Source organism: Nannospalax galili, unplaced genomic scaffold, assembly GCF_000622305.1.
Source record: "Nannospalax galili isolate Female #2095 unplaced genomic scaffold, S.galili_v1.0 scaffold983, whole genome shotgun sequence".
NCBI lineage: Eukaryota > Metazoa > Chordata > Mammalia > Rodentia > Spalacidae > Nannospalax > Nannospalax galili.
The window spans coordinates 225,760-252,031 of NW_008350255.1; the positions used below are offsets into that span (position 1 = coordinate 225,760).

At 43.7% G+C, this 26,272-nt stretch overlaps 1 protein-coding gene across 1 annotated transcript in view; it reads left to right on the forward strand.

The window, feature by feature from the left end:
- Positions 1-746: 746 nt before the first annotated feature.
- Cyfip2 (cytoplasmic FMR1 interacting protein 2) overlaps positions 747-26,272 on the forward strand; it is a gene marked incomplete in the record, with an annotated part of 135,344 nt that continues 109,818 nt past the window's right edge. Inside the window, 2 exon segments of the mRNA XM_017801740.2 lie at positions 747-852; positions 25,343-25,482. Of these exon segments, the coding sequence (XP_017657229.1) occupies positions 25,366-25,482 (117 nt within the window).

A 26,272-nucleotide genomic window follows, 5' to 3' on the forward strand; every position in this document is an offset into this window, starting at 1 on the left:
TATTCAGTGTGTATGTATTAACGAGCGCCATAGTACACATGTGGAGGTCAGAGGACAACTTGGAGGAGTCGTTTCTCTCCTTCCACCTTCCAGGTCCCAGGGATTGAACTCAGGTGGTCAGGCTTGGTGGCAAGCGCCTTCACCCTTTGAGGCATCTCGCAGGCCCTGGGAGAAGCTATTCCTGAGCACAGATGGAGTACTAGTGAGCAAGCTCAGTGTCGTCTATGGCTTTACCCTACTCCTTTCCCTCCGCAGGCGTTCCCAGCTGTAACCGGACCTCTGCTAGGTCATTTGATGCCGGCGGAGGTCTCCAAGAGGGCAGAGTCTCTGTCTGCTGTATACCCATGCATACCCAGCTCAGAACACGAAGCTGGGAACAAAACAGGTGGCCAATAACAAGTGATGGATAAGTGACTACTTGAAGGAACACCAGGGAGATCCGAAAAGAGCCCAAGCTTCTTCCCTTCCGGTATGGCAGGTGCCCCCGCTGTAGATGGGGGCGGCGGGAGAGTAATTCATCCCCTCCTTCTTCACCCCCAGAGCCCGGAGGCTAGGATGCTCTGGACCGGAAGCCCTGGGTCCAGAGCAGCTCTAGAAGCCGGAGGTTGCAGGTCAAGGGTGTGCCAGGAGACCCCTCGCCGCAGCCATTTCCGGCTCTTTGTGTGACAGCGGCCCCGGCGAAGGGGCGGGGCAGCAGGGACCCGGAGGAGGAGCCTCAGCGGGCGGAGGGGCGGGGCCGAGGGAGGGGCCCAGCGGGCGGCCGCCGGGGCAGAGCCGGGCTGAGCATCCTGAGCCCCGGCGTGGGGCCCTGCGGTAGCTCGGGCCCCTCCCCCCGACCTGCAGCGGACCCAGGTAAGGGACGCTGGGAGACATCGGGGCTGGGGCGGGGACCGAAATGCTGCTGAGGTTTGGATGCAGTCCTGAGGATGCGCATGGAGCCGGCGCTGCTTCTCCCAGCCCGCGGGGGGCGCTTGGCACGGCGCCCGAGACTGCGCGGCCTGGGGTCCCCGGAGGCCTCGCTGCAGGCCCTGCAGGCCCCTTCTCCCCGTAGGCCCACAGAGGGCCTTCCGTAGGGACCCTGTCCCCGGAGGCGCGGGGACCGCGCGGGGCTAGGCGCGGTGGCCGCAGCAACCGCAGTAGTAGCAGCAGCAGCAGCAGGTGCGTGGCCTGGGCCCTGGCCGTACGCCCTAGAAAACGAGATGCTGGTCCTGGGGACCGCGGACACCTGCAGCGGCCACGGGCCGGGCGGTGGCCACATCCCGGTGCCCAGGTACTGCAGGGCGCCGGGCCCTGCCTCTGCCACCGAGGCCACCATCACCTCGGCCAGGGCCGGCGAGAACCGCCCGGGCCCGCCTGGCAGCGGTTTGGGGCACCTCGCTCCCACTGTACCAGAGCCGGGTGGAGCCAGGTTTGGGAGTGGACGGCTCTGATGAGCAGGGAGGCACAGCTGACCTGCTTTGAAGCTTTCTGGCCCATGCTAGTGCCTCTCTTCTGGCGGGTTGGGGCCACGAAGGAGGTGGGCAAAGGGGGTCAGTGCACGGATTCCTGGGGGGAAAAGATTTTCTTCAGCTCTGGCTGCCCACCTTCTGTTGTGGCAGACGGCCCTATCACCCCCAGGAAGGTAAGCCCTCCAATGGTACCAGAAGGGAAGGAGTAGCTAGTCTGTGTTTAGGGGTGGGGGCGGGGAGCTTGGTCCCATAGAACGATGGTTGGACACTGACTGTCCAGGTGCTTCCCCAGTCCCCGGGGACTTGACTTTGAACGTGCCTTGCCCAGTTTCCTCAGTGCCCACAGCCCCAGAGTTAGGCAGGAAGACTGGGGGACAGACTGCAAGCAGGAGCTGAATTCCACAGAGTTTTGGCTCCTGAGAGTCCATTTCTATGTCTTGCTCCTCTCCCCTTAGAACAGGAAGTTTCCAGCCTCAGTCTTGGGTACAGGCCGTGCTAGAACCCATGCCTGCCACCCTGGTCCCTCTGTGTTAGAGGATAAAAATATAGGTCCATATCCATCCTCAGGGTTGTGAAGTTCTTTAAGGTGGTGTCTTCACTATCGCACCCACTCTGTGGCCTCTGCCTCCCAGGCAGTGCCCTTTGCTTCCCCCCTATGCTGTCAAACTTGCGATCAAGAAAGGAGCCAGTGAGTGGTGTTTCTTTTGAAGAGCTAAATACAAAAGAATTTCCCATTGGATACAGAGCAGGTGCTTTACAAGTCATGGGATCAGACAGGAAGCAGAGGATGGGAGACATTTTAATAGAAAACAAATCTGAGGTCAAAGTATTTGCTATTTCTAATGGTTGACTTTTAGATGCGAGCTACATATGGGGGTGATATTGTCCCCCAAATGATACATCTAGCAGCTGTCAGGTCTGTTTTCAGTCAGGGCAGCTTTGGCCCGGAGTGCAGAAATACTGTAGGAGTGTGCTTCTGTGCGCAGGCGTGTGTGAGTGTTTGTGTACGTGCATGTGGGTGCATGTGTGTGACTGGTCAGGGCTTACTGTCACCAGAAGGCTTTTATTGATCACTCAGTGTCCACTTTGGGGATGTAAAACTTTCCCATAGAGAGTCCCACATTGGCACTAGCTGCCATCTGCCCTGATGGGGCACAAACAGAACGTGCTGTTGCTTTCAAAGCCTGTGTCTCTGGGTACTTCTGCTCTCTGTGCCCCAAGCTGGGGGCATCAGCTCTTTGCTCACTAAGCTTCTTTATTATATTTTCTGGCCAGTTCTGACTGGTTATATAGGAACCCAAGACTGCCTTGTTCACTCTCTGCTGGAAAGTGGGAAAGGAAAAGCTTGATTTAGGCTTTAGCCCAAGAATTGGGCATGCAACCGAGTCACGTTGAAGACTTTTGCTCAAATCAGATCACATGAGAAGTAATTTAAAAACTAGTAAAGGGCCCCAGGGGAACAACACATGTCCCCTTTGATAAATTGTATCCTCACAGTGTTCAGTGGGCTTCTGGGACTGTCATTGACCAGAAAGCCAAATTAGGTGATGAATAGGCAACAAGCTAATTAGCATTGGGAGCAGCACTCCTGGAAAACAGTGTAGGGCCCCGTCCTCACGTTTTAGTCTCCATGCACAGAGAGGCTTCTTTTGGCCACTGTTAGTCCCAGGCTTCCACCAAGCACTTCACAAAATGGCCTTTTGTAGCCTCCATGTGGCTACCATAACAATGAGTCTATTTCTTTACTGGCAAGTATTAATTATTCACTTACAGTTGACGAAACCAGGCATCAGTCACCTCATTGGAGCCTCTGTGAAAGGCCTTTGGTCTTGTCATTTTGAAGAGCAAAGCCATATCTAGGGTTCAGTGGATGGCCCTGCATCTGCAACCCGAGGTGGCTGCAGGGAGGGGGTGGCACATGCTGCTGCCTTCCAGGCTGTGGATGGGAGGCCAGCTGTGGTGGGGGAGGGGCTGGTGCATCTTTGGGTGTTCTTATTAAATGAAGGATGTGAGAAAGTGCTGAGCAGAGTGCTTAGCACATAATAAGTACTCTCCTATTTATATCTTTATTGTTGCAATGCATTATTTACAAGAGACTCTGGTTCATGTGTGAAGGCAACTCACAGCCCTTCTTAACCTCTTGACCTCCAGAAGGGTTTGCTTTTTCAAGGGGAGTCAGTCTTTCTGATGAATTGCAGTATGTGCCAGGGACACGGAAAAGAAAAATGTGTTCAGGCAAGGGCTTCACTGAGCAACTGCTGAACATGAATGCAGGCAGAACCTGAGTAGGCAGGAGGAAGGGGGTGGGAAGAAGTGAGCAGAGGTAATTCTCATGTTTCAAGAGTCCAGGAAGAACTTCTTCCTTTGTGTGTATTTCGCATTTTGCAACCAACCCAAAATGTCAAGGTCATACTTGGCTTTTCTTCTGGGGCAGACAGAACAGTGCAGTGGACTTAGGACATGGGATTTCTTCCTGGCCTGATGTGCACCTCTAACATAGCCACTGCCTTTTCTGACTTTAACACTTGAGCAATGGAAAGCCACCTCTCCAGCCTATTACCTGTCTGTCACTAGCCCGAGCCCTGGGATGAAATAATGTCTATGAATCCCAGAGAAGAAGAGGTCATGGAAAAAGGAAGAGAAAGAGGCTCCTGAATGTGTGGGTCTTTCAGATAGTCACCTCTATTCCTAAAGGAATCATTTATTAATTCTATATTGAGTGTCTATTTAAGAATATGAATCTATGACTTCTTTGTACTATGGAGCCAAATTAAAACCAAAAGGCACTTTGTGATTCGCAGGTTCTGTGATGCCCCTTGAACACCCCTGTGTGTACAAAGACACTTAGAATTCATTAAGTGGGTATGGGATATCTCCCACAGTGCAAGAATTTGGATAGTAGCTTTGTAGCCATAACCATTGTGCTGAGGAGTATGTGTAATGTGCCTCAAACATTAAGCCATGCTTCTTGGGCCCTGGCCACAGAGGAGAAAATAAAATTGGATGCAAGTTCTCGAAGGAAATCGTTGAGAAGAGAGCTGAGCACAACAGGCTTGTTTGCAGGACTCATTCTTGAGTGGCATTTTGATAGCCTCATGGCAACTCAGTGCAGTAAGAGAGGAAAGCAAATAGAACCTTCCGGAGGAACAGACCCAGTGATGACCTCAGCGATAGGATTTTTAACTCAGTGCTGGCTTCATTGCCTGGTCATCTCTGTGTTGCTGTTCTCAGGTGGACTGGAGGGAAGTATAGGTTGTCCACGTTTTATATAGTTGTTTTCAGGTAAGTTACTCTTCTTGTGATTACAAAATGCCTGACAGAAGCAACTTAAGGAAGAAAGGATTCATTTGGGCTCATGATCAGCAGGGGCATGAGGTGGCTGGTCACATTGCATTCATAGTCAGGAAGTGGAGGGAGATGAATGTTGGTGCCCATTCAGCTTGTTTTTTATCTTTTTTCCTTATTTAGACTGAGACCCCAGCCCCTGGGATGGTGCCACTTACATTGAGGGTGTGTCTTCCCTCTTTAGTTATACCTCTCTGGAATTACCTTCACAAACATGCCCTGAGATCTAAATCCTGTCACATTGATAATTAACTATCACAGAGTTTGAAGCTTTCCACACAAACTAAAGGTGGGGGACCAATTAGGAAACTTCAGGAAACTTCCCAAGTTGGAACAGTTTCCTCTGGGTGGAGTAAGGAATCAGCTGGAGCTGAATGAAAGAATTGTTGAGGGATACCTGAGAACTATTTTTGATTTGTACTTTTAAAAGGTCATTACTTAACATTGGGTTCATTAGGGTATGAGCACTGAGCTAAGAATTCAAAGGTAAAGATCAGCCCTCTACCTCCAATTCTGTGACATCTCCATATAGTAGAGAGATACGGGGACCTGCTTGTTGTGGTTGGTGAGAGACTGCAGGATACATGAATGACCTGCAAGTCTTACTAGACTCCTACAGTAGTGAGACTCGTGTAGTTATAGTGTGTTGGAGGACCATACCGTTGAAAGTTTTCAATTTCTTTCCTTTAACCCAAGGACATGAAGTTTGGTCATTGGCTCATGGATTCAACAAATCATTAAGCACTGATGAAATATGTGCTGTCTTGTATCCCTTCCTCTGTGCTAATTAATTACTAGGGATCCAATCTAGAAAAGAAGATTGTTTATGGCATTTATGCTGGTCCAAAGAATTAGGAAAAATATGAAGCACTTTGTGATGCAGTAAGAGATGGTGAGCTCTACACCATGAGTTCTGTGAGAATCCAGAAAAATAATGGTTGCTATGGGAGAGGCTGATCTGTCATTATTACTAGTTTATTAAAGTGGTTTACATAAAGCTATTTTTAAGCAAGTATATAATGTACCAAGCATGTTCCCCCACACCCTGTTGCCCTCCCTTTTCTCCTCCCTCCCCATATTAGTCCCCTTTGTTCCCTGGACAGTTTTCCTTGTACTTTCATATCATCTATGCATATAAGATGTTATACAGCTATATAAAATCTCAGACCTGCAAATGACAGAAAACATATGATATTTGTCTTTTAAAGACTGGTTTAATTCTCTTAATTGATTATCTCTAGTTGCATCCATTTTTCTACAAAGGACAGTACTTCATTCTTCTTTATGGCTGAAAAAATTCCATTGTATACATACCACATTTTCTTTCTCCATTTGGAAGGGGCTGACCTTGAGTTGGGCCTTGACACAGAAGGCAGGATTTAAGAAGAGGAGTAGATAGCCCACAAGGGTGCAACAGTAGTTTGAGCAAAGGCACACAGCAAGGATGTCCGTGGGCAGGTTGACAAACCATGGGTGATCCGTGCTAGAGAACTGTGGTCTTTAGGCTCTCCTAAGGTGCAGCGGAATGGTCCAACTATCATCAGAGCCGTTTCCCCTAGGATAGGAAAAGCCAAGAGCAAGGATCAAATCAGTGATTCTTAACTGGCTAATTTTGTTTTTCCATTTTCTTTTTTTTAAAAGTACAATAGTCACATGATTAATTTTGTACATCCCAGTCATTCTTCAACTATACCTGCAAAAAGGATGAACAGGTTAGCAATGATGTGATGGGGACACTCTGAAGCCTCTCTTCATGTATAATAAAAAGTAGCTTGGGCAGCAGATAGCTGCAATGAAACAGTGTTTTCTGGTCACAACAGGGCAGTTGCCCAAATGAACTCACAATGGTTTGACAGCATGCATAAGACCTGGGCAAGCTCAAGCCAGACAAAATCCCAGCAAGAAAGAAGGTGGGCATGAAGTCCTGCCCTAACTGAAGGAGCTATTGGCAACTGATAGATGTTGGGAGAGGGAGAGTTTCCCTTAAGGGTGTAGCCCCTGGTAGGTCCACATACTCTAGTGGGTGGCCACACACCTTACAGTATTTGGGCAGCATACGTTGGACTCCGTTTTTGCTTTGTAAACATGAGGACACAAAATTGGAGAGAAAGGGAAGGGTAGGGATGGACCTAGAAGGAGTTGGAGGAGAGAGTATGAATATAATCAAAATATTTCATTATATGAAATTCTCAAATAATTAGTAAAAAATTAATTTAAAAAACAGTAGCTCATTTGCAAACCTTGCAACTTAAATTGTTGGCAGCAATTGCAACAACCTCCACACCACAGACTCTCACATCATGGTTGAGGGCTACTAACATGACAACCTCTATATTTTCTTGTGCATGTGTGTTTCACGCATATGTGTGTTCATACACACATGTTGTGTATGTATGTGGAGACCAGAGGTCAACCTTGGGTATCATTCCTCCAGATATTCTTTTGTTTTGTTTGGAAACAGCATCCCCATGGTCCAGAGCTCATCAGCTGGGCTGGCTGGCTAGTACGCCCTAGGTAGACATTTGTCTCCCGCTCCCCAGCATTGGGATTACAAGCACGTGCCACCATGCCCAGCTTTTTCTTTTTTAATGTGTATTCTGGAGGTGGAACTCAGGTCCTTATGCTTGCACTGTAAGCACACTACCTACTGAACTGTCCCCCAAACCCCCAACCTCTGTGTTGTACCCACATGAAAACTAGACCTTTTAGGCTGAGTGAAAATGTGACTTGGAGGCCTAAGTCAGGTTGCAGTTTCATAATGATAAAGACTAGATCTACATGCTTCCATCTAGAGAGCAACCTGAAAGTTTACTCTTTGTATCCACAGCAGATGCAGTGGCCCTTTCAGCAGGTGCCTCTGAAAGCCTGCTCACCTCTTTGGATCCAAGTCACACTGGTTCCCTGTGTGGCAGCCTACTGTAATCCCCAGTGGGAGCAAGTCAGCCAGCCACTGTGGGTGGATGATCTCTGCTACAGAAGGGATTGGGGTCTGTGATTCTGAGCTGGTGGCATCTGCCTAGCCTGGTTGTCACCGGAAAGCCTTCCTCAGCCCCGGCAACACAGGAAGCAGCTTAAAAGAGTGAAGTAGCAAGCCCTTTTGCTTTACCAATGTCTTTTCTTCTTCCTTGTAGAAAAACAAGAAGAGTAGGTGGACTTTCTGTGGAGGCCCAAGTAGAGGCTGACTTAGACTTCTTTGTTCTGCCCTCGGGTCCCCTGAGAATAGAGAGGCAGGTGACAGGACCTCTGCTCCCAGAAGACAGGCATCAAGGCAGTGCCTTACCAGCCAGCCCCATGTACTGTCCAGTGTCTCGGCTCCTAGCAAGGAGGTTTGTGGGCTGTCTTTCAGAGTAAAATTTAAAACTCAATTCAAAGTAATACATGGACATGCTTTAAAAAAAAAATAGTATTGAAGGACTTGTAGCCAAAGCCCTGCAGTGGTGGGCTTCCCCTGGAGGCTGGTTCTTACAGTAGGTTCCTCCCACTTTCTAATGATGTGTTCACACTCCTGTTTCTGGACCTATCTCTTCTTGGCATTGACCTTCTTCTGCTGTGATGAATGAAGATTCCATTTTCCACTCTCACACCCTTCCCTCACCCCCATTTCCCAATATAGTAAGATCTCTGTTTTAAGCCAAATCATGTTTAAAGTGTCTATATTACTAAGATGTGCCAGTGATAAGAACAAGACTGGGGGCTGGAGAGATGGCTCAGTGGTTAAGAGCTCTTGCTGCTCTTGCAGAGGAGCCGTGTTCAGTTCCCAGAACCCATGTCAGCTTACAACCACCTGTAATTCTGGTTCCAGGGGATCTGACGCCCTCTTCTGGGCTCCATGGGTACTGCATTCATACCTGCATGCACATAAATAAATGATAAACTAAATCTTAATCGAAAGAACAAGAAGGCTAAGTGGTATACTTTGATTGTTTCTTATATGACTTTTTCTTTCATTGAAAAGTTAGGATTAATTTTTTCTTAAAGTCTTCCTTTAAAATATATATTTCTCTTTCTAAAGCTCTGTCATGTCTTGATGCAGGGAATTGCATCAAGTTCCCTGTCTTCCCAGTTTGAGGTGTTAGTCCCTAACCAGCTAAGTCACCTTGTACAAAGAGCCTTCTCTGGGCCCCAGTTTCTGCATCAGCAAGAAGAGAGCTCTGTAGGATACTGAGACTCTCTTCCTGTTTAACTTGAACTTCAAAGCCCATCACCTATCATCTGAGGAGACTTTTCTGGAGGATGGAGCAGCTGCAGAGCCTGAAGAGGTTAGTGAGACAAGGACAGGCAGGGCAGTGGGCACACTTGTAATCCCTGCACACCAGCAGCTGAGGCAGGAGGATCACTGCAGACAAGCCCATATATAGCATAAGAATCTATTTCAAACAAGCAACCATGCAGGGGAAGGCCTACACAGGCCAATTTAAGGGCTGCTCCATGGGATAGTGTAGAGATGTCTGTCACTCTGTTTTTCTCTCCCACTGTTCTGTTTTTTTTTTTTTTTTTTTTTTTTTAAGTTCAACTGTGCTCTACTAGTAAAGGGCAGCACTAGAGTTCCCAAACTCCCCGCGTCCCTGTTCCACCTCCAGTGCCCTTTGTACCCACTTGTTCATGTTGTACCCAAAATCCAAATCCATAAAACATTTTTTTGTGTTTGAAACAATCACAATTTAGCATCTGAGACAGAGAGAGAGAGAGAGAGAGAGAGAGAAAGATTATGTCTTCAGCAACACCACTGATTTCCTCCGAATCCATACTGCAGCCCTAAATAACCAGGAGTCCACTTTATATCTCCATAGGTTTGTGTTTTCTAGACATGTTATGTAAACAGAATCATGCAATATAGAGCTTTATGTGACTGGATGTGTGTTCTTAGCATGTTTTCAAGGCTCATGCACATATTTTGGATTGTAGTATGTATCTGGACTAAAGTTCTTTCTAAGTCTGAATAAGGTCCCATTGTATGGTAGAACCAAATTTCTCTCATAAGTTGATAGACAGTTGAAGTGCTTATACCTTGGGGATGTTATGTATAGGGTTGCTATAAACCTGTTTTTTAATTTTTATTATATATATATTGTGTGTGTATGAGAGAGAGAGAGAGAGAGAGAGAGAGAGAGAGAGAGAGAGAGTTAGTTGGTCCTCTCCTTTTACCTTGTGGGTTCCAGGAATTACTGAACTCAGACCATCAGACTTGGCAACAAGCACCTTTACCTGCTGAACCATCTTACTAGCCTCATGTATAAGCTTTTGTGTGAATATTTTATTTTCATTTCTTAACCTTAGAAGAATTACTGGATCACATGGAACTTCATGTTTAAATCTTTAAGGAACTGCCAATATGTTCTTGAACATTGCCATAGTCTTTTACATTCCCACGGGCAGGTGCTGTTCTAATATCTCCACATTCTTGCCAACCGTTGTTACTCTCTATGGTTTCTATTATAGCCACTCTAATGATTGGAAATGATGTCATTATGGTCTTGCTTTGCATTTCTCTAATGACTAAGGTTACTAATCTTTTCATGTGCTTATTTACTATTTGTGTACCTTCTAGGAGAAAAGTCTGTCAAGATGCTTTGGCAATGTTTTTTATAGTTAGATCTTTAATCCATTTTGAGACATTTTTCTTTTTGGACAAGGTTTCACTATGTAGTCCAAGTTGGCCTCAAACTCACCATCTTCCAGCCTCAGTCTCCTAAGTGCTGGGATTATAGGCTTGCACCACAATACCTGGCTTTACAATTTGCTTTATTGTAGGAAACAGAGGTCCAAGTTCATTCTTTTGTGTGTGGAGATTCAGTTGTCCTAGCACCATGTGTTGAGAGAGAACAGTCCTTCTCTATGAACCTGGCTGGATACCATTACCAAGTGAATTCACAGTGATAAAATAAATTCTAATATCATAAAAAATAAAAGCCAGGCAGGGGAGGTACCTAACAGGAGCTGCTGCATGGGGAAGTGTGGTGCAGATGTGTCTGTTACTTTGTTTTTCTATATTTATTTCTCAGTTTCCATTCTGTACCATTTATCATGTTTATCCACATGCCAGAACTCTGTTGTTTTGATTACTGTAGCTTTGTAATAAACTTTGAAACTGATACTCCAATCTCATTTTCCAGTATTGTCTGGCTGTCTTAGGTGGGTCTCCTGAATTTCCATGTGAATTTTAGGGTCAGTTTGCCATTTTTGCATAGAATCCATCTAAAATTTTTAGAAGGATTATGTCAAATCAGCAGATCAATTTAATAAACAGTAAGCCTTCTAATTTATAGTAAGTACCTTTGCATTTTTTTAAGTCTTTTGTAATTGTTTTGAACATTTTCTAGTTTTCAGAATATTTGACTTTATATTTATTTGGTGAAATTCATCCATATACATTCTCTTCTTTTGCTGCTGTTATAAATAGAATCATTTTGCTAATTTTATTTTTAGATTGTACATTACTGGTAAATAGAGATATATTTAGTAATATATCCTACAACCTCATTGAACTGGTTTATTCTAATAGTTTTTAGTGCAATTTTTAAAATGATTTTCTACATATAAGATCATGTCATCTGTAAATAGAGATAGTTTCACATTTTCCTTAATATTTTTATTACTTTTTTTGGAAGCAGCGTCTTACTATGTAGCCCTTGCTGGCCTGGAACTTACTATGTAGATCAGGCTGGCCTCAAACTCACAAAGATCTGGCTGTCTCTGTCTGCCTAGTGCTAGGATTAAAGGCATGTCACCAAGCCCAGCCATTTTGTGTGTGTGTCTGTGTGTGTGTGTGTGTGTGTGTGTGTGTGTGTGTGTGTAGGTACACGTGCCATGACACACATGTGGAGGTCAGAAGACAACTTGCAGAAGTCGATTTCATCCCTTTACCATGTAGGTCCTGCAGACTGAACTCAGGTCGTCAAGTTTGATGGCAGGTATCCTCACATCTTCCTTTCTCACTTGGGTACCTTTTATTTATTTATTTTTCTAACTGCCCTAATCAGAATTTCTAGTAATGTCGAATAGAATAGCAGGCACAGAATTACCTGTCTTAATCCCAGGGGAAAGCATTTAGTTTCACCTGTAATTCTTTTTCCTGTAGCTGTTCTTTATCAGATTGAGGAAGTTCTTTTCTATGACTTGGTGTTTTTGTTTGTTTTGCTTTATTTTTTAGTTGTTTAATCAGAAGTATGTGTGAAAAAATTTTCTCCACACATTGAAGAGCAAATCCTTATTGTTGCAACTGCGTGGTTAGCATAGAAACTGGCTGTGAATTAGACACATGCATCACCTCAAGGAGCCTAATTTAGGGCAGGAGAGAACATAGCACATTGCTTAACAGACTACCATAGACAGCACAGAGGGAGCAGCATGCGGTGTTCAATGAGAACCAAGAGAAAAGAGGCTAGAAAAGGGATTCTGACATGGCTTTGGAAAGGTTCAGAAAGGCTCTTAATGAGGAAATCTGCCCTAGGGCTTATGCCCTCCCCAGCCACTGGATATTGACCAGGATTACTATATCAGGTATGAGGCCTCCTGTGGAGCAGACCTCAAATCCTGTCAAAAAGCCATTAGTTGTCTCATAACAGTTGTGCCATTATTGTACCTGTGAGCATGTATTGCGTGGAAGGACAGTATTGCAGCATGCAGGGTCTGGAGGCAGAAAGAATGTAAGAGCCAGGTGATGGGGGGGGGTGTAGTGCTTGAGTGCTGTCTTCTAATGACATGGCTATCAGAATCGTGAGCTCATAGCAGCTGTGGTTGGTTATCTGCTCAAGATCAAACCAGCTCAAATCCTGGCACATAGGGTAGATGATCTCTAGGCTTCACCCTTTACTGAGGAGCTATTGGCAGTGGATAGTAGCTGGAGGTGGAGAAAGTCATTCTTTATTGAGGATGTGGCCACTGGTAGGTTTCCCATGCTCTGGTGGATGGCCCCACATGCATGTGTGTGCAGTATTAACTGGACTTAGTGAGTTATCAAAAAAGATATATGTTGGGGGACATATGGAGAGAGTTGGAGAGGGGAATGGGGGTGGATATGATTAAATTTCATTGTGTATATGTATGTAATGCTTAAAAATACATAAGTTAAAATTTAAGAGGCAGTCTGGGCTGGGGAGATGGCTCAGTCAATAAAGTATTTGAGAACCTGAGTTCAAGTTCCATCCCCAGAACTCAGGTATAAAAAAGACAGGTGTGGTGGTGCCTGCTTATAATCCCAGTACTGGAAAAGCAGGAGCAGGCGGATCCCTGGGATGCCCTGGCCAGCCAGCCTAACCTACTTGTTGAGTATGAGGCAAGTGACAGACCCTGTCTCAAAACCTGAGATGGACAGTGACTAAGAAACTACAACCCAAGGTGTCCTCTGGCTTCCACACACAGGCACACATGTATGAACACAGACAGACAGACAGACAGACACACACACACACACACACACACACACACACATACACACACGAGAGCATCATTCCCTTAGGTCTCTTCCAGCTCCAGAATCATTCTGACAGTGTGAAACATTTGTTTGGGGTTCTGTCATGTACCACAATATTGGTGACCCTGCTACAGGCTGTTGCACTGTGTAGAATTCTTGCTCCTGTACTCGTCTGCCCAAGCTCCTACTCCTCTGTGGTCTTCTGTCTTGTTCTTTTTCACTGTCTGTCCATTTGTATTCTACTGTTAGGCTCGCTGCTCACAGCATATGGGAGGTTCCTAGTCTGTAGCTTTATTTTACATATTGGAATAGACCATAGCTTCTTAAACTGTGGGTCACAACCCCCATAGTGGGTCAAGTAAAAAATGTGGGGGCCATGAAATACCTGACAACCATAAGAGGTTTCTGAATGTGCAACAACAAAAATGAACTCCAAATCAAAAGTAATGATCCTGAGATGAATCTGACAGTACTTACCCATGCTATATCATGAGACTTCATGGCAGCCTTGATCCTGAACACACATGTGCACTTTGCACAGTACATGCCATCACACCACACAACGCCAGAAAACACTGCCTAAAACACCTCTGCTCACATTTGACACTATTATACGTTATAAAATGCACTGTTTTTACTACCCCAAGTTTTCTACTCATATAGAAAATAATTGTTCAATTACAGAAAAGAGACAATATATTCCTGCTGTCATTCCTTAGCATGTAACAACTTAATATGCCTTTGGATTATATCACGTATGTTTGATTTTTAAAACTTCTGTTTGAGTTACAAAGTTGTTATATGAATTTTGGCTTGGGATGAGGACAGAATTTTCAAACAAAACAGCTCCAAACATAGTTCTGTTATTTTGTACTATATAGCTATGAAATCATGTTCTCAGCGTTGATAATTACAAAATCAAAATATTGATAAATTGTGAAGAGCACTGAAGATGGCCTGCATCCTGCAGTGTGAAATATTTAGCCAAAATTTAACTCTATGTAAAAATAAACATGCTCAGGGGCTGGGGCGATGGCTCAGTGTGTACAGTGCTTGCAGTGCATGCAGGAGAACCAAAGTTCAGATCCACAACATTCATGTAAAAGGCTAGGTGGGTGTGGCAGACCATCTTAATATGAGAGGCAGAGATAGGGGATCCCTGGAGCAAGCTGGCTAGGGAGACTAGCCAAATTCTCAAGATCTGGGTTTCCATAAGTTACCCTGCCTCAATATGTAAGGTGGAAAGTGGTTGAAGAAGACTTGGGATGTCAACCGCTGTCTTCCACATGCAAGTGTACACACATACATGCAAATATGCATGTGCACATTCACACACACTACACACATTCACACACACACAAACCACATAACCATGAAATTAGTATGCAAAATTGCTTTCATTTTTAATAAATGATATATGTTTGCCAAGGAAATATTTTAAAATAAATGTCTTAATGATTTATTATCAATAAATGTTTGATTTGGGTGCCTATTTCCTATCCCTATATACCTGGAATCACGTAAAACTTTCTTGGATAAAACAGGTCATGGGTAGAAAAATTTAGGAAGCCCTGATAAAGAAAATACCCTACGAACACTCCAAGTGGCTTACCAGAGGGTTTAAAGCTATAAAGTCTGATTTTTGCATAAACAGATTGTTCCTGTAAAACTTTTTATGCCCAACCCGTTCAGAGGAGGTTGCATGGCCCTTTTTCAGGCACTCTGTGGAATTCTTGTAAGATGAGCATGAGCAATTATTTTCCTGCCCAGCTGGCTCTGATATATGTAGAAGGGTCTCAGCTCCACGGGGCGCAGTGTTGCCTTTGGAGTTCTGTGCGGCCTTCGGTTCCCACACAACCTCCTGCCACACTCAGCTCCGCCCTGATGGAAAAGCAGGCTGTGCCCCTTCCTTGGCTTTTTACTTGCCTACTCAAATATTTTAGTCTCAATGTGGACCATCTCAGTCTCCCTTTTGTTTGTGGATCCCCCAAATGACAGTTTCCTAATCTTTTCAGCTTGGTAGAGTTTTGTTCTTGAGAAAGGGAAAAGCGGCCAAACTGGAAAAAAGAAAAAAAAAATGCTTGACATTTTTCAAAAAGGTACAAGAGCAGGTAGGGTCTAGAAGAAGAGCCCAGAGCTAGAGGGATGCCCTGTCTCCACCCTCCTTTTGCCACTCACAGACTGACCTGAGTGAAAGCCTTTATCCTGGTTGACACAGTGACCTGAGAGGAGCATCAAAAATAGTATCCGCCCTCTTGAACATGCAGGGCAGCTGTGGAGAAAATCAGCATGAAAGAGCTTTGCAGAACAGATATATCACAGTGATAATGCCTGCCTTTTTGTGTGTAGGAAAACTCTGGTCGTGTTTAACCTACATACACTATTGGAAGCAGGCTGTGAGCTGCTAGATGACGTGAAGCCTTTGCTTCAGTTGGGAGTACTTACCTTCGCAAGGTCCCACTAACCCAGGGCAGCCTCAATGCAGTTATTCATGCTGAATCCCCCTTAAACCAGAACTAAGGAATATGGATAGAGCCTCTCAACAAGCCAGTTTGCTGTTGGATTCTAGTGCACTGACATAGCATGTAAGGAAGGCCTTTCTGTCTTAACAACGCAAAAGTAACCAGATGTGAACCAGTCTTTTTATTTATTATTAGTATGTGCCTATGTGATTGTGACGGGGTGAGAGCACATACTAAGCATATGTGTGTGTACATGTGCCCAAGTGTGTGTGTGTGTGTGTGTGTGTATGTGTGTGTAGGGGGGGTCAGAGGATACCTTTGTGAATAGGTTCTCTCCTTTTACCTTTATGTGGGTTCTGGGAATCATACCCAGGTCTCTAGGCCTGTGTAGCAAGCCCGTTATTGACTGAGTCATCTCGCCAGCCTCAGTTGGGTTCTTTTCCTGTTGTTCTATCTTCCTATTCCTTTATCCACTGTCCTGCCCTTGCTCAAACAGAACTCCCCATCTGTTTTGGAAAATGGAAGCTGCCATGATTCATGAATTGTGACTAAGAGACAAATAAATTGGTAACCAAATGTGTTGTGCTTTCATCTTCTGACATTAATATTTCCTGAATGCTTACTCTGGTACTGGCTGCTATGTTATACTGGCTGGTATTCTGCATGCTGTAAAGCTATGGAATCCTCAGAATAAATCATCAAGGACTGGCACTATTATAAATTATTGTCCTTTTATATAAGGAGAGGAAAGTTCAGAGAGGTTAGGTAACAAGCTATGGTCATGTAGCTATTTAATGGCAGATTACAGATTCAAACCCAGAGCTCAGTCTCACCCACTGGTATTCCACTTTAACAAACCTATCTTACTTTTTTGTTTCCTTCCAGAAAGTCAAAAGAAATATGACAGTGAGGAATTTGCTTTAGCTGTCGGTGGTAGAATCTACATTTCCAAAGCAGGTTCTCCTAGCTCCCACAATGCTTTGGTGCGGGACTTACCTGTCCTGCTACAATCTGTCAGCCTTGGGGGGGGGGTGTTTTTACTTCTCTTGATGAAGCCAGGCCACTGACTTTGAGTTTGTTATGAAAACACTAAATTTAAATTAACTGCTCCAAATGCCCCATGTTGAGAGATAGCAATGACATTTTGTAAACCATACTTTCACAGAACTCTTTGATTTTAAAATAACTTATTAATTTCTTTCCCAAAATGACAACGCAGCCATGTGTTCACCGATTAAACACACAGAATTATTCTCACATGGAAAGTTGTGTAACAGGCTGGCCACTGCTGCCAGAAAAGTCCTGCTCGTTTTCACACATACCCCTGTTCAAATTTCTAGAACATCTTTCCTTTCTGATTGATGTGGGTTTGGCAGTGACTTCCAGCACTTGAGCTAAAAATGTCTTCTTTCCTCCTCCCTTAGGCAGTGAATGATCTACAAACACAACTCCATCACAGAAGCAGCATTTCCAAAGAGAAAGGAAAGGCTGTGTTATGTAAACAAAGACTCTTCATTTGTAGGCTTCCTTGGGTAGTTTTCACTGGCTTTCTTCAAAGGAAGTATGGGATGCTTCTGTTTTAAAGGGAACACCCTGAAAGGTTATTCTGGTAAATGAGTATTTTGAAACTTGAGAAGCCCTGTATAACCCCAGGTTTATAGGGGAAAGGTGAATGGTGGTCAGGGAGGAAGGCTGAAGGATTGAGATAAAACCTGGAATTATGTACACTGATCCAGAGGCTTTTACAGAAAGCTTCAGACATGCATAAAATTGCTAGAAAGATATTTAAAAATCCCCGTGCAGGCAGCACAGAGCATCAAAAGTTTCTCATTTTTGGCTGATTTGTTTTATCATATTTATTTCATGGACTTAAGGGAGCACACATGCCATGACATGTGTATTTGGAAGTCAGAGAGCAACTTGCAGGAATCAGTTCTCTTCTTCCACCATGTGGATCCCAGGGATTGAACTCAAGTGGTCAGGCTTGGTGGCAGGCACCTTTACCCACAGAGCCATCTCACTGGCCCATGATTTTGTTTTATCTTTTACTCATTCTTCCCCATCTAGTTATTATTTGGAAGTAACCTCCATATTGCTTTATCCATATGTCAATAGATATTTATAGAAAAGAACTTTTTAAAACTATACTTTATTTCTATTATGTGTGTGTGCCTGCTTGTCTATATGTGTATCACGTGTGTAAGTGCCCACAGAGGCCATCAGATCCCCTGGAACTGGAGGTACAGGTGGTTGTGAGCTGCCATGTGGGTTCTGGGAACTGAACTCCCATCCTCTGCAAGAGTAGGAAATACTCTTAACCACTGAGCCACCTCTCCAGCCCCTAGAAAAGACTATTAAAACATAACTTGATGTTATATTGCACTGATAAAGCACTGTTTCCCTACTAATCTCAAGGGTACAGTCAGGATTCATCTTCCAATTCATTTTCATAAGTGTTACAGTTCTATTTTCACAGTGATTTGTTTGAAATAGAATCCAATCAAGATCCAAACATACATAATGTCACAGTATAAAATCTTACAATCTGTAGCTTCCTCTCCATTTCTTTTTCTTTGACCCCCTCTTTAAATTTATTTGTTGAAGATGTTGAATCATTTGTTTGGAGGTTTATCATAAATTACCTCATACTTATTATGTCCCTGTGGCGTGTTATAATGCGTTCTTCTGTCCTCTGTATTTCCTGTGAATTGGAATCAAAGTCCTGAAAAGATTCAGATGTTTCCTTTCAGCTCCAATGTTCTTCCTAGGTGATGGTGCACATTTCCATTAGGAAGAATCGTAGTATGTCTGCTGGATTTTGTTTAGTGATGCTAGCCCTATTGAATACCGGTGCATAGATCCCCTCATTCATTAGGGGTTGGACAATAGGGATGTACTAATTGGATTTTTTTTCTAAGAAAGGAAAGCAAGTCTTTATAGAGAGAAGTAACCTCTCTTGCTTGGTTTGGTTACACAGTGGTATATTTAGGAAGGACAAATTAACTCTTAGGTGCTTTCCTTTCTGTTTTTCCACTTTCAACATAAAAGCTGGTTCACAGGCGTCCTCCAGCAGTAACAAAGTAATAAAAACCAAGTTTGTATTTGGTATCTTTATTTTCTCATTGATGTACAAGCATTTGCTCGTGTTTGGGTCCACTGCAGCCAAGCTGATTGATACTCACCTGGTCTCATCTCCTGAGAGTGGAAACGCTTCAGGTTTGCTCCTGGGTCTGTTTCGGACCGATCTTAGGTGGCTTGCTTGCGTTCTGGTATGACAAGAAGTTCTGCACCTTCTTAGACATTTTATGCCCCACACCTGGACTTGTGTGGCACTGATTCTTGTAGTAGGGAGTACTATTTGCAGCCTGCAGCCTGGCAACTAAGAGTGCCATTGCTCCTGGGTTGGTATTTGTCTTTAGGTCTTTCTAGTGAACAGAAACACACATGTATGTATACACTTACATATGTTCATATGGAAATCATATTTGTGTCTTTATTTATATGTATTTATGTCAGTAGGGACTTTATAATGTGTTCTGATTTTAAATATAAATGCATACACATATGTACATACATATACATTTAAATGTTGTAAGTTCTGATGGATGCCTCATGTCCATATTTGTTATAGTTTCTTATCTGTTGCTGTGACAAAACACCCAGACAAAAAGCAACACAGAAAAAAAAAGGGTTTCTTTTAGCTCACAGCTCTGAGCTACAGTCCATCACCAGCAGGAAGTCGCAGCAGCAGGAGCTCGAGATAGCTGGTCACATCATATCTACAGTCAAGTGCTGAAAGAAATGAATGCATGTGCCCAACCGCTTGTTTGCCTGCTTGCTTGTGCTCAGCTTGATCTTTCCACTTTTACACAGTTCAGGACCCCCCTACCTAGGGAATGGTGCCACCCACAGTGGGCTGCGTTCTTCCACATCAGTTACCTCAATTAAGACAGTCTCCCACAGAAATGCCCACAGGCCAACCCAGTGTAGACTTGGGACTCATTGAGACTTTCCTCCCAGGTGATTCCAGGCTGTGTCAAGACAATAATCAAAGCTAACCACCATAATATTAATGCCATTTCCCATGCTATTTTGTTTTTACTTATTCCCTTCCATCTTAAATATGTATCTCCTTTCTGCCATGTCAGGAATGCCTGTTCTCAACAGCACCAGAGACCCAGCTCATCATTACTCATCTCTTTTACTCATAATGCATCCAAACACCCCAACAACATATAGTAATACATTATTGAAAACAGAGAGGTTTTTAAAACTTTTTTTTGTGATTCTTAGGCTATGTCCCATCAGGATCTACCATCGTATTACTGAACTTAGGGCTGGGAAGATGGCTCAGTGGATAAGAGTGTTTGCATGGCAAGCACTAGGATCTGAATCTGAATCCTTTATATATTTTTTATTTTTAAAAAAGATTTTTTTTCATTTTTTATTTTTTTTTACTTTGTTTTTTTTAATTTAATAACTACATGATTAGAAGAAGCATTTCATTACAGCTTTAACATAGTCAGTAACAATTTCCAGAGCAAAGATACATCTCTTTCAAAAGTGGCTATAAATTTTTAGGTTCACAGTTGAATTAATACAGTTATACAATATTGAACTCAGTATAGACCCTGTTAGACATAAAATTGAATGAGTTTTTAACCTTTAAAAAAGAGCTCCATTTCATTTTAGAATATTTCTGTTTCCTACAGAAAGACTCATTTTTAATGCTACTAACACTTAGATGTTTGCGCATGTCTCTGATCTCTATGTATCTGATTATTACTAGTCACAGTCAGTTACACTTGGATCCTTGGCACCTGAGTATGGATATAAAGTCATCGGGTAGATTTCAGTGGTAATTTTTATCACCTCTAATTAACATGAAGTAATTTTTTAAAATTTAAAAACCACATGATTAGAAGAAGCATTTCATTACAGCTTTAACATAGTCAGTAACAATTTCCAGAGCAAAGATACATCTCTTTCAAAAAGTGACTGTATTAAAAAAAAAAAAAAAAGACAAAATAACAAAAGGGGCTGTAAATTTTTAGGTTCACAGTTGAATTAATACAATTATACAATATTGAACTCAGTAAAAGGATAACATGGCAGCACATTCCTGTAACCCCAGTGCTGTGGGCAGCAGGACCAGGAGGATGGCTGGGGCTTGCTGGCTGCCAGCCTGGCTCCAGGTTCAGTGAGAGACCGTATCTCAAGGGAATAAGGACAGTGACAGAGCAGGACACACAACATCCTCCTTTGGCCTTTACACACACCTGCACACACATGTGTACATGCACCACACACATACATAAACACAAAAAATAAAATTAATAAATTGATGAATTATAGAGTCACTTGGAATAGTTCCTTTCTGCCTGGTTGTACCGACAACTTGCTCACATGTACATTCATTCTTTTTAGGGGTTGCATTTTGATTTTAAATCTTATTTTATAGTAATGCCAACTATTTTTGTGATTTTGAAGTCAGCTCTACAAAGCAAGGTATATTTGAGGAATTCTGTGCTGTTTTCTTACCCCCCCCGCACCCCCAGAGACCTAATCCTTCTTTTTCCACCTTCTCCAGAGTTAATCAATCTTTATATAGCATGTCCTTGCCTTCGTGTTTTAATAGCTGTGCCTGTGTGTGTATGCATCCTCCTCTGGGATAAGTGAGAACATGTGGTGCACACACACATTGTGGAGCTCGCCTTGCTCTGTCTTACTGCTGCCCTGGGCTTCACTGTAGAGGGCTCCAGCAGTCCTGGGATGATGGATGGTTGCGTTTTCCAGTTTATATAATTGTGTGTAGCACTGCCATAAATAGCTTTGTACATTAATCTTTGCATTTTTGTCCATGTACCTTTGGGATAAGATTCCTAGAAGTTGGATTTCTGGTCAAAGAGCAAAGTACTTGTAGAAGTCTGTTTAATACTGACATTTCCTTTCATAGGGCTAATGCTATTTTATACCCCCACAGGCATTAGATAGGGCCTGTTTCTCAGACTAGCCAATGACATGGTGGACTTGAAAGTTTCATCAGTGAGAAGTGATATCCCCATACAATTGCAATCTGGATTTCTTACTGCAAATGAAACAGGATGCTTTTTTAAAAAGTAGTATTGATCTTAAGGACAAAGCACAGGCATTGTATTGATGGAAGCTATGTATGTGATTCTTTTCACAAGCGTGCTGACAGCCACTAACAAAGTGACTCCATCCATGACAGGGGCCCCAATGGCATAGGGCAGGTGTAATATGAAAACAGTCGAATGCTAGCTAGCAGTGCCTGGCACCAAGTAAGGGCCAAGGCAATGTCAGAGTTATTACTATTAGGTTACTGTTATCATTCGACATAATAAAGAGAATTATTGGGCTTTGTAGTAGTAGATTACTATGTCCTATAAAATCATTGCCCCCTCCTTCAAATGGACTTAATTATTAGAGAACTGGAGAGATGGCTCAGCAGATGAGAGCACATGCTTCTCTTGCAAAGGACCTGAGTTTGGTTCCCAGCACCCACATCTAGAGGCCCACAGCAGCCTATAACTCCAGCTCCAGGAGATCCGACACCTCTTCTGGCTTCCATTGGCACTTGCACTCAGGAGCACATACCCACACACAAACATACATGTATACACATAATTTTAAAAATATATCTTTTAAAAATTATAATGTAAGGGGCTGGAGAGATGGCTCAACAATTAAGACCACTGGCTGCTCTTCCAGAGGACCTGAGTTCAGTCCCAGCACCCACATGGCAGCTAACAAGGCATCCATAACTCCAGTTTCAGGGGATCCAACACCCTCTTCTGGCTTCCATGGGTATTGCATGACATGGGTACACTTACATGCATGCAGGCAAAACATTTATACACATAAAAAAATAATTTTAAAAATAGCACCATAAGAAGGAAAGGGCCCTGTTGTGGATGGGCCCTGCTGCACTTAGCGGTGCTGTTATAGAGCTGAACACTGCTGCTCTTAGAATTCGGGGGAAAATGAGATGAGAGGAAGAAGTGAAGATACACAGAGGACTTGACACCACCCTGGAGACCAGGCCTCTGCAGAAGGCAGGGGGATGGGGGCTGCATACTTCTCAGTTCCAGGTATCCTCGCTGGACTCTGGCTGTGCCATTAACATAGCACATGCCAGAAGGTATATTTGAGAATTCAATGAAGCATTAGTTCTAGTCAGTTGCCCAGCAGCAGTAAAGGCTCAGCCTCTATCTGCCCTTCCAATCTTGGTCCTGAAGGAAATACTAATTGAGGGACCATGTGAGCTTGGGTATTCTCTCCAGCTCTCTTTGCTCCTTGCAGCCCCGTCTTTGCATAGTGAATGTCCTTACGTGCCCTGACATCAGGCACTATTTCCCCTAACAACAGGCACAGTCACTGACATTAGCTGAAGAAATTGCTGACCTTAACCTGACCCACACTGCCCTGCTAGGGGTTAGGCGAGCACAGCAGCCTTCCTTCTCCGTCCTCCTCACTCATGTGGTCAAGCCTTGGCTTTATTATTGTTATCTTTTGCAAGATTCAGCTTAGTATTGCTGCTCATCTCTGCTGTTTATTTGGCCCTTCCCACCCAGCACTGTTCCTGCCTTTGGAATCATCAGCTCCTCTATTCCTATTTCTTTGGGCTGGTTTTTTTAATCTAAGTTTTCAAGTAGAACATTGGGCTCATGGAGCTAATTTTTTTTAAAGATTTATTTATGCGTATGTATGTATGTATGTATGTGAATGTATTTGTTACTGCAGGTGCCTGTGGAAGCTAGAAGAGGGTATCGTGTCCCCTGGAGCTGGAGCAGCAGACCAGCTGTGAGCCACCTAACATGGGTGCTAGGATCTGATATGAGAGCCTCTGGAAGGGCAGCGAGCACTTTATTTATTTGTTTGTTTTTTGAGACATGGTCTCCCTGTAGCCCCAGCTGGCCTGGACTCACTATGTAGATCATAGAGATCTTCCTGCCTCTGCTTCCTGAGTGCTGGGACATGTATCATCAGGCCTGGTTTAGAATATAATTTTGGAGGAAACTTGTGGGAACTCTATTTATAGCCCAAGTCATACATTATCAGTTTCGAGTGCTGGGATTAAAGGTGTGTGCCCCCGTGCCCACATGCCCCCATGCCCTCATGCCCCTGTGCCCCGATGTCCAGCAACAGCAAACACTCTTAACCACTGAGCCATCTCTCTGGCCCCAAGTTCAACTTTTGCCGTCTTTGACTAGATGTATTTAAGACATTTATTCATGTTTTCTCTTTCAGTTTCAAATGTCACCATTTCTATTTGAATTTCCCCATACCTATGAATAACTTTGTGTGCTTTATGAGTTTTCAAAGGAACGTATTTTTGGTTATTATTTGCATCAGTGATTTCTCATTTTATTGCTCTGTAATCATTATAAGTTCTGACATATCGTTTCGTTGGTGGTATTTTTTGTTTGTTTTGTTTTGTTTAGGGGCTTACAGTTTGAGATAGATCTCAATATGTATCCCTGGCAGGACTACAACTTGCTATACAACCCAGACTGACCTCAAACTCATGATCCTCCTGCCTCAGCCTCCTGAGTGCTAGGGATTACAGACATGTATCATCAGGCCTTTTTAAGAATATGATTTTTGGAGGAAACAAGCGGAAACTTGATTTATAGCCTAAGCCATATATTATCAGTTTTGAATCAGTGTTTCACATGTATTTGAGGGTGGGTGATGAGTCTTGTGTTTGCAGGGAACTAACTATATTCTTAAAATAGCAATTAGCTTGAGTTGGTTAACTACCCTGCTCAGATGCTTTCGGCTTCCCTGCTTGGCAAAGTTATCCAAGCAGCTGCACTCTGCCCGGGTCCAAGACACAGAAACATTCATTGAGGGCTGATTGCTTTGGTGTGGCTCTTAAAAGATCCCCAGAAGGGAGGCATGGAAGCTTTTCCATTGCTGTAAATAAGGCTGGTCCACCGAAGTTCTGTTGTTTTAATTCCGACTTACTTAGCCCTTAACACCTATACCTGTGTCTCTTCAATCATCCTAGTTTTTCAAGCAAGACTGTTTGTGTTGCCCCATAATCTAATAGTGAAACCGATAAATGCCCTTCTGAAGAACAGAAGGTGAAGAACTGTGGCCTGTGTCCTTGTGTGCAGCATTAATCTAAGTCCTTTGCCCTTCCTCATTAGATCGTGTGGGTGTCACATAAATGTCTCACAGCCTCATTTCTTTACCACCTGTGTAAGCAGAATCTAACTTTCCACGCTGTGGAAGAGGGATGTAGTGAGGCTCAGCCAAGAAATCTTCATATTTTATTTATTTGTTTGTTTATTATCGTGTGTGCATACAATGGGCAGGGGACATATGCAGAGGTGGCCATGTGGAGGTCACAGGACAATTTGTGGAGTCAGTTCTCTCCTTCCACCTTGGCATGCATTCTGGGGATTGAACTCAGGTGGCCAGGCTTGCACAGCAAGGCCTTTACCCACTGAGCCATCTTGTCAAACCTGATCCTCAAATCTTAAAGGTATAGGTAAAAGGCAGATATGAAAAAGTGGCACGTGGAAGTGGCCTTGGTGACTCTTAACCCTCTCAACCTTCCACAAAGAGCTTGGACAGGCTGAGGCTAAAGGAAATGTCTGGAGGTCCCTGCAATTTTCCTTTGTCCTTCTCTTCCTCTCCATCAGTGTGGAAGACAGACACCGCAACCATGACCACCCACGTCACCTTGGAAGATGCTCTGTCCAATGTGGACTTGCTGGAGGAGCTGCCCCTCCCGGACCAGCAGCCATGCATCGAGCCCCCACCATCTTCCATCATGTATCAGGTAATGGGATTAGCAGAGTACACCTGGGAGGCCTGGATTTTGTGGATCCCCTAAGAGGGTTTGCCATGAAGCAGAGGAAAAGAAGGGGAGGTCTGCCTCTGGAAGGTGAAAGGTCAAGAGCTAATAGAGTCTCTGTGCCCTTGAGGAACCCAGTGGAAGGACTGGATTAGTAAGTAAATGTGTACCAGGACTGTTTTCCTCCCCTGGGGAGCCCTTGTTGATCTGACCCCGAATTCCTGCTGGGCTGGTCCTGCTGCTGTGTCACCTAGGTTATGGCAGCTCTGGCCTCATGAATTAAATATTACAATTTAGAAACCTCTGGAGCCTGCCTGGGTAATTTCTTTGCCATCATGTGTTTCAGAAGAGTGCTACACATCCACACGGTAGCCAAGAGCTCGAGGAAGTGGGTCACAGTTGTTTGCTTTGGCCCAAGAGCAGATCTTGTGATAAACCACCATCCCATTGCACAAAGCTATGACCCTGGCAGGAATGGTGAGGAGGGCATCAGTGCAGGTGGAGGGAGCATGGCCAAAGCCCCTTGTCTGGGTGTGCCAGGCCCCACACAATGTTTAGAATGCAGTAATTCGAAACTTTTAGCTGTATCAGACCCTTTGCAAAGTCTTAGATGGTGAAATATGACTAAGTATAAGCATCTTTTCATTTCATTTACTAGTTAAATGTATTAGTGACATACGTGAAGATTCAGTTCATAGATTTCATTTAGTCATATCTTTGAACCCAGATTAAAATTTTAATTAAATAAATATGTTTGGATCTTAATTATATAGAT